Source organism: Erpetoichthys calabaricus, chromosome 5, assembly GCF_900747795.2.
Source record: "Erpetoichthys calabaricus chromosome 5, fErpCal1.3, whole genome shotgun sequence".
NCBI classification, from domain to species: Eukaryota; Metazoa; Chordata; class Cladistia; order Polypteriformes; family Polypteridae; genus Erpetoichthys; species Erpetoichthys calabaricus.
In genome coordinates this window covers 32544293-32559488 of record NC_041398.2, presented here as the reverse complement: position 1 = coordinate 32559488, position 15196 = coordinate 32544293, and the positions used below count along the sequence as shown (strand labels likewise).

At 40.0% G+C, this 15196-nt stretch overlaps 1 gene segment (V, D, J or C); it reads left to right on the top strand.

The window, feature by feature from the left end:
• Nucleotides 1–5928: 5928 nt before the first annotated feature.
• LOC114652471 (immunoglobulin kappa variable 3-11-like) lies at nt 5929–14179 on the top strand. The segment is given in 3 exon segments: nt 5929–6004; nt 6166–6216; nt 13920–14179. Coding segments are annotated over 3 exon segments (360 nt in total).
• Nucleotides 14180–15196: the final 1017 nt, after the last annotated feature.

Below are 15196 nucleotides of genomic sequence, written 5' to 3'. Positions count from 1 at the left end.
AAGCCCTATTGATTTTTTTTTTTGACTGCTTGCTTTGCACTCCTTTGAAAAGGAAGATATGTTTGCATTCTTTTAATTGTGAGACAGAACTGTCATCTCTGTCTTGTCATGGAGCACAGTTTAAACTTTTGAAAAAGAGACAAATGTTTGTTTGCAGTGTTTGAATAACGTTCCTGTCTCTCTACAACCTCCTGTGTTTCTGCGCAAATCTGTGACCCAAGCATGACATTCTAAAAATAACCATATAAACATATGGTTTCTACTTCGCGGATTTTCCTATTTCGCGGGTGGCTCTGGAACGCAACCCCCGCGATGGAGGAGGGATTACTGTATACATAAAATGGTGGAAGTTTGGTAACTGCCGTATTTGTGTCTTTCTTTATTAACTTACTATTATACTGTTGGTTTAAGTGTAAAAACACAACACCGGGTTCGCATGTTCTCGCTGTGTCTGCATGGGTTTCCTCCCACAGTCCAAAAACATGCAGGTTAGGTGGATTGGCGATTCTCAATTGGCCCTGGTGTGTTTGTGTGTGTCCTGTGGTGGGTTAGCACCCTGCCCAGGGTTTGGTTCCCGCCTTGTGCCCAATGTTGGCTGGGATTGGCTCCTGCAGACCCCTGTGACCCTGTGTTTGGATTCAGCGGGTTGGAAAATGGATGGACGGATTTACTTGATGTTATTATTGTTGATTTTTCCACAACTGTTGTTTTGTCTGCTTGGTGGCAGTCTGACCCCTTTGATATCATGCAGCCATGTTTCAGGCCTCCCATGCTCAAACCAGATCCACATACACTCTAAAGGTAAACTATTTAATGGGTGCAGAAGAAGGTCAGGACATGGCTTGTGTTTAAGTAGGAAGCCTTAGGTGAAGAAGAATATTTTGAGATAAGAATTGAGGAGCACTGCGGCTTTCTGCATTGAACAATCTGAGCATGGTGGCACAGTGGTAGCGCTGCTGCTTCACAGTTAGGAGACCCGGGTTCTCTTCCCGGGTCCTCCCTGTGTGGAGTTTGCATGTTCTCCCCATGTCTGTGTGGGTTTCCTCCCACAGTCCAAAGACATGCAGGTTAGGTAAATTGGTGATCCTAAATTGTCCCTAGTGTGTGTGTGCCCTGCGGTGGGCTGGTGCCCTGCCCAGGGATTTGTTCCTACCTTGCGGCCTGTTCTGGCTGGGATTGGCTCCAGCAGACTCTTATGACCATTTGTTAGGATATAGTGGGTTGGAAAATGACAATCTGACCATTTAATAAAATGGTGCCAACCTGCCTGAGTTAGTTCAAGGCAGGAATTATCCTGTAACAGAATGCTAATACATTAAGGGAGGCGCACACACACACACCAAGACAAAATAGAGTCTCTAAAACACCTAATGTGTTTTCTTGTGAGAGGTTATCTGAGTATGCTCACCCAGAAAGCAAACAAAACACCACACAAACAATGACTGTGTTTGTCACAAATTAATTTTTTTTAAAGAAATTACTGTACAACTATTTTACGCAACAGAACTACATTTAATTGTTACTTTTCTGCTGAAAGGTGCATGGAATAATATATACATATATAAATTTTATATATATTTTTTTCTTTTTCTGCATCACTGGTGTACAAGACAGGGCACTGAACCCCCCACCCAGTTGAACTGTTCCTTTGTTCTGGAGGTTCACTGCTAAATACGCATTCATCTGCATTGTCATTCTGATTTACATACTAAAGCTAATTTACATGTACTTTCTGTTTTGTCTTTAAGTGGCATCCTTGAGATCTTTCAGGAACACTGAAACACAGAGAAAATGTCTGCACTTGCCTTTATACTCTTGACAGGAGTACTTTTTGTCAAAGGTAAGACATTCAGCATCTTAAGGGAGAGAGAACATAAATTCAATGACCAAAACAAAAGTGCTCTGACAAAAAGAGACAAATGAAATGAAATAAGAAAATACCTAAATCTCTCAGTAAATATCTCTCTTTGTCTTTTTATCCTTCAGATTGCAGTGGCCAGACTCTGACGCAGCCCACTTCAGCATCTGCCCAGCCAGGTCAGACCGTCTCCCTCTCATGTAAGGCCAGTAGCTCCGTTAGCAGTGTCCTGAACTGGTACCATCAGATAACTGGCCAGACTCCCAAACTGCTGATATATTATGCCAATACCCGTCAGTCTGGGATTCCTGAGAAGTTCAGTGGCCAGTTTTCTGGGACAGATTTCACCTTACAAATAAGTGGAGTTCAGCCTGAAGACGCCGGCTATTACTATTGTCAGCAGAGCAACAGCTGGCCTCTCATTGTGAAAAAGAGCTGAACAAAAACCTCCTCGACAAAAATACAAGACTGTAGCGGGGTCTGCTGCAGGTGCTGAACGTCAAGTCACTGAGGCAACAAAGTGAGACATAACATAACAATGGCTTTGCACCTTAGAGTTTTTCTCAATTGCTTAAACACATTTAACTGAATGTACCCTAATTTCCTCAAAAGTTTAACCACAATATCATGACATGGGGCCTAAGCGGTTCATAGTGTCTGTACAGCAAATAAATAAAATATGATTTCTGGATACTTAACAAGTCTCACAGGGCTCTTTGTAGTAAACACTGATGTTATAAAATGTTACATTTCCAAGTTTTAGCCATTTTCTCATTATTTTACTTTTATGGTGTTTATTCATGTTTCCTAAAGGGTCTTTTTACAAATGAAGTAATCATAATTCTTACAAATAACACTCCTGCATTAATGAAGTAAGATTAGTTTTAAAGCCAATGTTAAATAAACATTAATATATAATTGAAACAATGGAAACTTTGTTTTGTAGATTTTGAGATACCACTAATGTAGTCAATGCCTCTGTTAGAATAAGAAGGTTGCAGAAAACTAAAAATGCCATCTCCTTATTTACATTGTGAGCTTGTAGCCTATATGAGGTAGTTGAGTCGACCACAAACCCTGAGTGACCCCAAGGAGGTTAAAGCAGAATGGGTGTGGAATTAGTCATAAAAGTGAGTAACATGGAAAAAGTAATAAAAATATGCAATAATAACATAACGATAATATCTGAGCTTACAGTACCTATGACAATAAGGGGTCCCTGACTAACCTGTAGGGTGACTGATGTACTTGCCCTCATCATCCTCCACATAAGTTCACCCCTTCCTATGTTACTTTCATCTGTCATGACCCACACTGACTACTCTTTCTCTTGATACCTGAGATAGAACCACTCTAGAACATTAGAACTAGAAAAAGCTGTTCAGCCCAACAACCTCATCCATCTTTCTCAGCTTGATTGTCCAAAACTACATCAAGTTGAGATTTAAATTTTCCTGAAGTCCTACTCTCCACCATATTACTTGCTAATTTATGTTATGCATCTGTGGTACTTCACGTAAAGACAACATTTGCAAAATTCATTCAAAATCTACCCTTAACAATTTTTCATGTGTTCTTAATGCAGAGTTCTTTTTAAAGTAGCAACTAGGATCCACTGTATTAATTCCTTTCATAATTATGTCACCACCTCATCTCCATTTGCTTAAACTGTAAAGGTTCACTTCTTTTAGTTTCACCTCATTGTTCTTATCTCTTAATCCTGGAATCAACCTCGTCACTCTTCTCTGGACTTTCTCTTTCTTTTCTGTAATAAGGAGACTAAAACGGCACACAGTACTCCAGGTGAAGCCTCACTAGTGTTTTATAAAGCTTTAACATAACCTCCTTTGACTTGTGCTCTACACATCGTGATATATAATCTAACGTCTTATTAGCTTTCTTAATCACATCCATTCACTGTCTGAATGTAGATAGTGATGAGTCCGTTATGACTCCTAGGTCCTTTCAAGTTTCAGACCTCCCATTGTGTATTCAAATTTAGAGTTTTTTCTTCTTACGTGTAATACTTTACAGTCACTTACATTAAAGAACCATACATGTAATTAAGCGCATGTATTTTGTGCATGTATTACAGTACTAGAGATGAAAGAGAGAGACAAGACAATAATAAAGAGTCACCAGCATACATAAAGGATACGTATTGTTATATGCTTCCCGGACACAGACAGACGGCCACCGTATTAAAGTCCACCACACGTTTATTACACATAATGAATAAAGTAAAGTGCACAAACCCCCGAAGCACCAATCACCCCTTCAAGTCCTGGCCACAACACAATGCCTTTCTTTTGGTCCGCCTCCACTCCTCTCCAACACGCTTCGTCTTCTTCCTCCCGACTCTCGCTCCTGGCTGGAGGGAGGCGGCCCCTTTTATATGCCCTGGATGGGCTCCAGGTGCATCCTCGGGGCTTCCGTAGCCACACCCCTGTGTGGCGGAAGCTCCCATGGTGAAGCCAGAAGTCCACTGGGTGTCCACAAGTCTCTTCCCCCCAGTACTTCCCTGTGTGGCGGAAGTACTGAGGGCCAACACTCCCAAGGCATTGGGGAGCCCCCTGGCCGTGACCACGGGCCCCTACAGGGTTGAGCTTCCAAGCTCCGTACCCGTGGTCCCCAAAGCCACCAGGGAGGACGCCCCCTCGTGTCCTGGAGGAGGCACAAGCCCTCCTCCACTCCTCCTGGGCGTCCCGGCCGGGCATGGACGCCCGCCGGGCACCACAGTATACATACTGTACAGCCTGGTGACCCTGTATAAGTGAAGGTTTGTTCACAAACAAACACATGCAATAAGTTGCAGAAACATCTGTTCAGACGTGAGTTCAACACAGAACTAACAAAGATGGCAGACCATCTGGGTTTGAGTCCCTCCAGCAGGAAGTGATGTCAGAGGTGTTATAGTTATCAGTCATCCGCATTGAAGAGAGAGCAAGAGAAAAGGCTTTAGAACATAGCGCCAACGTCTGGAGTGGCAGTAGAATTACAGTCACTAGAGCCCTTCAACTGTCCCCTATGCACATGCACCTGACACAGGGGATGATCCTCAGGTCATCTTCAAAACTAGATGTGGCAATTAATTCACCTCACTCAAAGGCAATGTGTAGATTCAAAAATATGAGAAAATTTGAAATTATACAATCAATACATGGATACACATATCTTTACATAAGAAAGAAAGAAAGAAAACTTCAAAAGAACACCCCCCCATTAATGCAGAAAATAAAAGTCCACAGATGAGAACATTCCTAGAGAAAATAAAGCTCATAGGTTCATTGAGCTTGTTTTAGTACAAGTTTTCTTAATGTTTTTATTATTTATGTTTTCCCTTACAGACTGAGAAACCACGATTGTTACTTGGTCTCTTGGTGGCAGTCTGACCCCTTAATGCTGCCATGCTTCAGGCCTCCCATGCTCAAACCAGATCCACATATGCTCTAAAGGTAAATTATTTGATGGGTGGTAAGCTGTAACGGCATAAGAAGGTGTGAAAAAATGGCTTGTTTTCAAGCAGGAAACTTCAGGTGAAGAAGCATATTTGAGATAAGAAGTGAGGAGCACTGCAACTTTTTGTATTGAACAATCTGAGCATTTAATACGGCCTGTTTACATAGAGCTGGAGCCAACCCTGGCTGAACTAGTCAAAGGCAAGAATCATCCTGTCACAAAATTTTAATACATTATCGGACACACACATACGCACACTCACAAATACCAAATCAAAACAGACAGACAATGACTGTGCTTGTTACAAAATAATTATTTTCTAATAAATTATTATACACCTATTAAACACAGCACAAGTACATGTATTTGTTACATTTCTGCTGAAAGGTGCAGGTAATAATATATACTTTTAAAAAATATTAAACATACATTTTTGTTATTCTGCATCACTGGTCTACAGGACAGGGCACTGAGCCCCCTCAGCTGAACTGTTCCTTTGCCCTGTAGGTTGACTGCTAATGAGGTATTCATCTGCACCGCCTTCCTGATTTACATACTAGAGCTAATTTGCATGTCCCTTCAGTTTCTCTTTAAATGGCATCCTTAAGATCTTTTAGGAACACTGAAGCACAGAGAAAATGTCTGCACTTGCCCTTCTAATCTTGACAGCAATAGCTTTTGTCACAGGTAAGACCTTCAGAGCTTTAAGAGACAGAAAACAAAAATTCAATACCACAAAACCTCACAGGTTTACACAGAGCTCTTACAGAAGAGACAAATGAAACAAAATAAGAAAAAAAACAGTGAGTTCTTCAGTAAATATCTCTCTTTGTCTTTTTGTTCTTCAGATTGCAGTGGCCAGACTCTGACGCAGCCCACTTCAGCATTTGCCCAGCCAGGTCAGACCGTCTCCCTCTTATGTAAGGCCAGTAGCTCCATTGACAGTAACCTGCACTGGTATCATCAGATAGCTGGTCAGGCTCCCAAACTGCTGATATATTATGCAACTAACCGTCAGTCTGGGATTCCTGTGAGGTTCAGTGGCCAGTATTCTGGGACAGATTTCACCTTACAAATAAGTGGAGTTCAGCCTGAAGACGCCGGCTATTACTATTGTCAGCTGAGTTACAGCTGGCTTCTCACAGTGATAAAGAGCTGAACAAAAACCTCCTCGACAAAAATACAAGACTATAGCGGGGTCTGCTGCAGGTGCTGAACGTCAAGTCACTGAGGCAACAAAGTGAGACATAACATAACAATGGCTTTGCACCTTAGAGTTTTTCTCAATTGCTTAAACTCATTTAACTGAATGTGCCCTCCTTTCCTCAAATTCTTAAACACAACATTATAACATCTCACTCATCTGTTTAAATCCCAGACTTGAAGCCCAACTCAAAGCCGTTCATTCTGACACTTAAAGCAAACATTTCACTCAGATGACACACACAGTGACCACAAGACACCAGCAAATCAATTCAGAACACTTAAACTGCATACTTAACAAGTTGAGGTTGATGGCACTGAACATGCAATAATCGAAGTGTTCAATTACACCATGTGCAACACCAAATTTCACAATTATATTTTCTCAATTGCAATGTGATGATGAAAATGACACTGCAAAAGTGTAAGTGTAAAGTGCAAGAAAACAAAAAGAAAAAGAATCACCGCTTTATAAATACAAAATCATAGCAAAGTAAAACAAAACTTCAAAAATGACAAAACACAACTAAGGAAATCAATATTCTGTCACTTTACAGTACACGGCTATTCAGATTTCAAAAACTTCAAACAAACTGTATAAGACAGAAACACATCCCGCACATCAGTTTAAAACCTGGCCTAAAAGTACCAGTGAATGCCGCCGAGCTCTGTTTCTCGTTTATAGTTTAGTAGCATTTCCACTTGGAAGTCCAGCGTTACCTGAATGATATCATTCAAGGACGATGGATTGGAAGAGGTGGACAACACAATCTTGCTCATCGTCTATGGCCTCCTAGGTCTCCTGACCTTACCCCCTGTGATTTTTATCTTCCCAGACTTGCGACATTGTATTGAGGAATAAGAGACCAGTTGACTCATGTGTGGCAAGAAATGGTCTACCGTTTTGATGTTTGTCACACTACACATGGTGCTCATGTTGAGTGCATGCAACCTCAAGGACCATAGGACCAAACTTTGAAGTTTCCTCTATCCAGTGAAGTGTGAAATGTGTTTCTGTCTTATACAGTTTGTTTGAAATACATTTTTCAAATCTGCTCTTTCATTTTAAATTGCCCTGTATCTGACAGACTTCACCCATCTGATTCATGTCTCTGGGCTGAGTTAGGTAACAAAGCCTCATTCAAGTCACACAACATGCTTTTCTCTCCAAATGCCAAAGATAATTCTTTTTTGGAGTTGAGAAATGCTGGCATGAACAAATTGGAAAACCTAGGATGATCACCTAACCAGTTACGTATGGCTGCAGCTGGAGGAAAACTGACAATGAACCAAATCACAACGTATTATGGCAACTCTGACTGTCCAGCCTCATATTGTTCACACTGCTCAACATGCACATGAAGGTGAACTAGGAAATTCCAAAGATTTGCAGTGTATTACATAGTGTACGTCTACATTTTGTCATTTATTACTAAAATATGAAAAACGTTTCAGTTTTAATGATGTGTTTACTCAGATTATTGTTGAAACGTAACACACATGAGATGCATGTGTTCTAAATAACGATCTATTATTTCCATTCTAAAACTCCAACACTTCAGTCCCAGAAAATGAAGGCTGGAATAGGGAGAACTTTGTGCCCATTCTGCAGTGGTGGGGGGTTAGAATATTAGGCTGCTTGCTGCTTGATTGGCACATTTACAAGACAAAAGACGCTGATGGAGAGGTGCGAAGGGATTTAAGGTGGGCCGGATTTACAAGTGTTTTCGCAGGCTTTGGTAATTCTAGTGTTAAGAGACCAGAGTGGCAGCATGACAGTGGAGAACTCCATATTCACTTATGGTTGCACACATTGTCACAATGCCTTCCTGCTGCCCTGGGACTTTCGCAATGATATGCTATCGAATAACCTTAAGCCTCCTTCACCTTCTCTTAGTGAGGTTAAATCCAGCCTCATCAATGAAGATGTACTCATGTGGGGTGTAGCTGGCATCAAGCTCAAACAATCTCCTTAATGAAAGGCTAGAGATACAGTAACAGTGCTTTATGGTGTGCACTGTAATAGTCTAAACCCAAAATCAAAAGAGTACTGTACATTTCACTGTATCATGATCTGTTACAATAGTGGATGATGCTGCATTGCCTTTACCTGTATGTGTTGCAGGCGTTGGGGTCTTGACTCAAAAGTGATTTTGTTTACTTGTGTCATATTCAGTGTCTTACGTGGTTGATGGTAGAAATGATGATTTGATTTACACCCCGGAAATGTTGCTAATTTTCTATGACTCTGCTCTGTGTTTCCCACAAAAGAATGTTATTGTTGGCCACATTCATGTTCACAGGTTGCCTGTCAGTTCTACAAAAGAAAAAACACAATGCATCTTTAAGAGCTGCAATCCGTGTAGAACAAACACAGTGTAAGTTCTATGCACAGTGTTATTTTTTGTGTAGCCACTGTCCAGTACTGGCAATATGAAGATTTTACTGTAATCAAGATATCTGCTGCTGGAAGTACAGAAGTGCTGTACACTGTTCTCACTTCTGATGGCATGGGCAATGGAAGAAACTGTGTAGTGGCTGAGATTCAGATGCACTTGTTGCCCAGCTTTTCTCATTGCCAATCCATGGACAAGCACATGGTCAACCATAGCTGCACGAATACAGTATCATCTGATATTACAGTTCTTCTGATCTGTGCTCATGCTCTTCCTCTTCTGACTCCCTGCTTACTTACCATGTTGAGGTTCATCAAAACCAGCCACAGTAAGCAAACATGGCACCATTTTAGGAAGTCAGTTTAGTGTCAAGTGTGAAGCATTTTGACGTTCAATGTTTTCAGCTGGAGATGTGTGTGCTAATTGAGCTCAAGTTGTGACATCTTGTGTTCATTAGAGAGTGGTTGTGTTTTCTGATCGCTTGTATGGTAAGACCTGCGCTTCAGCAATCGGATTTGTGATTGAAGATTTGCTGAAATGGTGCAACCAATCAGCACTATGACAATGATAACAGGAAGAGAGTAATTCTGGGAAGAGTGCCACAGATTTAAGGACTGAAATAAAGCAAATGGTAATCAAGCTGACTGTTCAAGATTTAGTATTTAGGCAATTGAGAAAAACTGCAAAAGTCAGTCATTGTCCAACCCGCTATATCCTAACAGAGGGTCACGGGGGTGTGCTGGAGCCAATCCCAGCCAGCACAGGGCACAAGGCAAGTAAAATCCCGGGTAGGGCACCAGCCCACCACAGGGCACACTCATACAAAGACATATGGGACAATTTAGAATCGCCAATCCACCTAACCTGCATGTCTTTGGACTTTGGGAGGAAACTGGAGCACCCAGAGGAAACCCATGCAGACACGGGGAGAACATGGAAACTCCATGCAGGGAGGACCCGAGATGACGAACCCATCTGCAAGGCTGCAGCACCACCACTGTGCCACTGTACCGCTCAACTGCAAAAGTTCATTTTGAAAATCCATGGCTTGTAGTGCCTCCAGTACCTGACTTTGAATCTCATCCTATGTGGATATTTTACCTTACCTAGGTCACTTGTGTTTTTAGAGAGGGGGATTGTCCTTTATTATATCAAGTCTGATGGAGTCTGCCACATGCACTGCTCAGACTGAAGAATACAACAGTGCAACAGTCTTAAGGAAGTTTGGTTCTTTTACGTAATACAGTCACGAGGCACTTCAAGTAACACCAATCAGCCCTGAGATTATTGGAATATTCTGAACACACCTATCTCTGAGTATTATCAAAAGTATTTGGCAAATAGCTGATTCATTGATTTTGACTTCTCATATGTAAAAGAACAAAATAAAAAATGAAAAATGCCAAATGATCTCATCTCTACATGAATGTACAGAGTAGAAGTGGTTCAGATAGTCTTAGTTAAACAATGTCACACACGTGCGCTTTAGGAGGTAAGGAGGCAGCCAACAAGCTCTACGGTGAGTGAGGTTACAAGAGACAAGTGGTCAATGCCTTTCTTTCTCCATCAACAGTACTAAAAAACTCCCATTCAGCACTTCCGGTCACCTATGGCTAATGGCTACCATTCCACAACCCTGGTTCCATATTCCAGTGATGACGTTACTTCTGACTCTCCCGAGATGATGTCACGTTTGTTTCCCCCATACGACATCTCATCTGGCTCCGCCATGATGATGTCACTTCCGTGTCCCGCCAGGATGACATCACTTTCCGGTCCCTCAATGATGATGTAATTTCCGTCGACCCGCTTTTGATGTAATTTCCTGTAATCTCATTTCCTGCCACCATTTTGTTATAAAACACCTTGTTTTCACTGTTCAGTATCAAATTATTTGGTTTTTTGATCCATTTTGTGCTATTTTTTTGCATATTGTCCACAGACATTATACGGGGTTATTCCCCAACTCTTTTTGAGACTTTATGAGTCATTTATTCTATTACAACAGGCAGGCACAGTTTGAAGCACTTCACAAATTTATACAGAAAGTTTTTCCCCTTACAGAAATCTCAAAGCCCTGCAATTTGATGTTACGTGTTCAAGACCGATGGCCAATGAGAAACATGTGGAAAGACCTAAAATAAAACTCACCTCAGCCTCAAGCTGCAAGTTCTACAAGTTGTGGTAACCCCATCTTCCAAGCCATGGCATCATCAACATTTTTTATTGTTTTCTGTTTGATTTTTCCCTATAAAATAACACACAAACTGTCACTGCAAGTCAAACTTGATTGTCATCGTTTTGGAGTCATGAGAAATTCTGTGAGATCCCACATTTGGAGAGTTGGGACACCAAAACATGAATGTAAATCTGTTAACTTGCTATGTCTTTCGTAGACATTATCTTTTAGCGTGTGCTCTAATAACTGAAAACAGACAAGTGGACTAAAAACTGGTTAAGTCTGTGTTTACGTGTGGGGTCTCTCTCTGTTTTACCATCAATGTGAATCTCCCTGTGCCAGAGATTCATTCATTTAATATGCAATTGAGCACCACCTGAGTGAGAAAAAGGCGTATGAATATATTATCTACTAGACTGGCATCATGTCCAGGGTGGGCTCTTGTCTTGAGCCCATTACTGCAGAGATGAGCTTTGGCTATCCACAAAAATTACTGGATTATGTGGTTTTAGAAAATCGATTGCAAAACTAAGATTAGGAAGAAAAGGCAACCATTGAAATAACCCCTGAAAGGCAGTAAGATAACATATACAGTACGTGAGGAATTGATTTTTTCTGATTTATACTTATCTTTAAATCAGCTTCTTGAATATCTGCCAGCCTTATTTATATTCTGTTGTTTGTGTAAGAGAATCAACTTACTGTGTGAATTTATAAAGTGGCTCAAACTGTGCCTGCCTTTTTAAACTAAAAGATTCTGTCACATTTGTACCTGGGACAAATAACCAAGGAAACAATGAAATTATTGTAATTAAATACATTTCTATTTTAGGAATTTAAAATTCTCATTAGTGATAAATGTGTGTGCACGCCAAAGACTATTCGCCTTTGTTTGGACTTTTAGATAATTGTAAGACATAGATGTGTTTTAAGGATTTACTATTTAACTTTATTTTGATTGGAGTAACTATTGAACTGTGTTATGTAAATAAACCTAATTAATTTAAGGTCATTGTCTTGTCATTTTAGTCAGTTAGCTACGGTACATGGATAAAGTGTATTCCTTCAGGCCTGTCATAATATAACAACATGTCCATCTTGGAGTCCATTACCAATGGTGACTCACAACTATTCTTTATTCACAGAGTATTTTGTCTAACATGTGGTTCAAGTTTTGAAATACTGAAAATAATTTCACCTTCCTGAATACTTTTTGTACAGTCAAAAACAACTAGTTATATTTCTTTTTTTACTGAATATGCTGAATAGCAGACTTTTACTGCCTGCATGCAAAGAATTAGATGCAATGAACGACTGAAGTGATGACGTGGCCATTTATTCAAATCACTCAAAGTCAATGTAGATTCATTAATATGAGAATATATGAAATTATACAATCAATACATGGATACACATATCTTTACATGAAAAAGAAAGAAAGAAAGAAAGAAAGAAAGAAAGAAAGAAAGAAAGTTAGTTAGTTAGTTAGTTAGTTAGTTAGTTAGTTAGTTAGTTAGTTAGTTAGTTAGTTAGTTAGTTAGTTAGTTAGTTGAAGGGATAATAAATGAAACCTTCAAAAGAAATGCCCCTCTGTCAATGCAAAAAATAAAAGAGAAGTCCCCAGCTGAGAACATTCCTAGAGAAAATAAAGCTCATATGTTCCACAGTCCTTTGGAATAATTTTAGTACAAATTTACTTAATGATATTATTATTGATGTTTTCCCTTACAGACTGATAAACCACGACTGTTACTTGGATAAATGGTGGCAGTCTGACCCCTTTGATATTTTGCTGCCATGCTTCAGGCCTCCCATGCTCAAACCAGATCCACATACACTCTAAAGGTAAATTATTCAATGGGTGGTAAGCTGTAACGGCATAAGAAGGTGTGAAAAAATGGCTTGTGTTCAAGCAGGAAACTTTGGGTCAAGAAGCATATTTGAGATAAGAAGTAAGGAGCACTGCAACTTTTTGTATTGAACAATCTGAGCATTTAATATGGGCTGGTTACATGGAGCTGGAGCCAACCCTGGCTGAATTGGTCAAAGGAAAGAATCATCCTGGCACAAAATTCTAATACATTATCGAACACACACACACACACATGCACAAATCCCAAGTCAGAACAATCACCAATAAACCTAAGATGTTTACTTGTCAGAGGGTACCTGAATATGCTGACCCTGAAATCAATTAAAACAGCACACAGACAATGACTGTGCTAGTCACAAAATAATTATTTCCAAATAAATTATTATACACCTATTAAACACAGCACATGTACATTTATTTGTTACATTTCTGCTGAAAGGCTCAGGTAATAATATATACTTATTAAAAATATTAAACATACATTTTTGTTATTCTGCATCACTGGTCTACAGGACAGGGCACTGAGCCCCCTCAGCTGAACTGTTCCTTTGCCCTGTAGGTTGACTGCTAATGAGGTATTCATCTGCACCGCCTTCCTGATTTACATACTAGAGCTAATTTGCATGTCCCTTCAGTTTCTCTTTAAATGGCATCCTTAAGATCTTTTAGGAACACTGAAGCACAGAGAAAATGTCTGCACTTGCCCTTCTAATCTTGACAGCAATAGCTTTTGTCACAGGTAAGACCTTCAGAGCTTTAAGAGACAGAAAACACAAATTCAATACCACAAAACCTCACAGGATTACACGGAGCTCTTACAGAAGAGACAAATGAAACAAAATAAGAAAAAAACCAATGAGTTCTTCAGTAAATATCTCTCTTTGTCTTTTTGTTCTTCAGATAGCAGTGGCCAGACTCTGACGCAGCCCACTTCAGCATCTGCCCAGCCAGGTCAGACCGTCTCCCTCACATGTAAGGCCAGTAGCTCCATTAGCAGTAGCCTGCACTGGTACCATCAGATAGCTGGCCAGGCTCCCAAACTGCTGATAAGATATGCCACTAACCGTCAGTCTGGGATTCCTGAGAGGTTCAGTGGCCAGTATTCTGGGACAGATTTCACCTTACAAATAAGTGGAGTTCAGCCTGAAGACGCCGGCTATTACTATTGTCAGCGGAGTAACAGCTGGACTCTCACTGTGATAAAGAGCTGAACAAAAACCTCCTCGACAAAAATACAAGACTGTAGCGGGGTCTGCTGCAGGTGCTGAAGTAGAAGTCACTGAGGCAACAAAGTGAGACATAACATAACAATGGCTTTGCACATTACAGTGTTTCTCAGTTGCTTAAACATTTTTAACTGAATGTGCCCTAATTTCCTCAAAAGTGTAACCACAATATCATGACATGGGGCCTAAGAGGTCCATAGTGTCTGTACAGCAAATACATAAAATATGATATCTGGATACTTAGAAAGTCTCATAGTGAGGGCTCATTGAAGTAAACACTGATGTTATAAAATGTTAATTATCCACATTTTAGCCATTTTGTCATTATTTTACTTTTATGGTGTTTATTCATGCTTCCTAAAGGTTCTTTTGAGAAATTAAAGAAATCATAATTCTTACAAATAACACTGATACATTTAAGAAGTATGACTGGTTTTAAAGCCAATGTTAAAAAATGAATATATAATAGAAACAATGGAAACTGAGTTTTGCAGATTTTTAGATACCACTAATGTAGTCAATGCCTCTGTTAGAATAAGAAGGTTGAAGAAAACTAAAAATGCCATCTCCTTATTTACATTGTGAGCTTGTAGCCTATATGAGGTAGTTGAGTCGACCACAAACCCTGAGTGACCCCAAGGAGGTTAAAGCAGAATGGGTGTGGAATTAGTCATAAAAGTGAGTAACATGGAAAAAGTAATAAAAATATGCAATAATAACATAACGATAATATCTGAGCTTATAGTACCTACGACAATAAGGGGTCCCTGACTAACCTGTAGGGTGACTGATTTACTCGCCCTCATCATCCTCCACATAAGTACTCCTTCTTCCTATGTTGCTTTCATCTGTCATGACCCACACTGACTACTCTTTCTCTTGATACCTGAGATAGAACCACTCTAGAACATTAGAACTAGAACAAGCTATTCAGCCCAACAAGCCCTTCCATCTTATTCAGCTTGATTGTCCAAAATAACATCAAAATAAGATTTTTTAAAA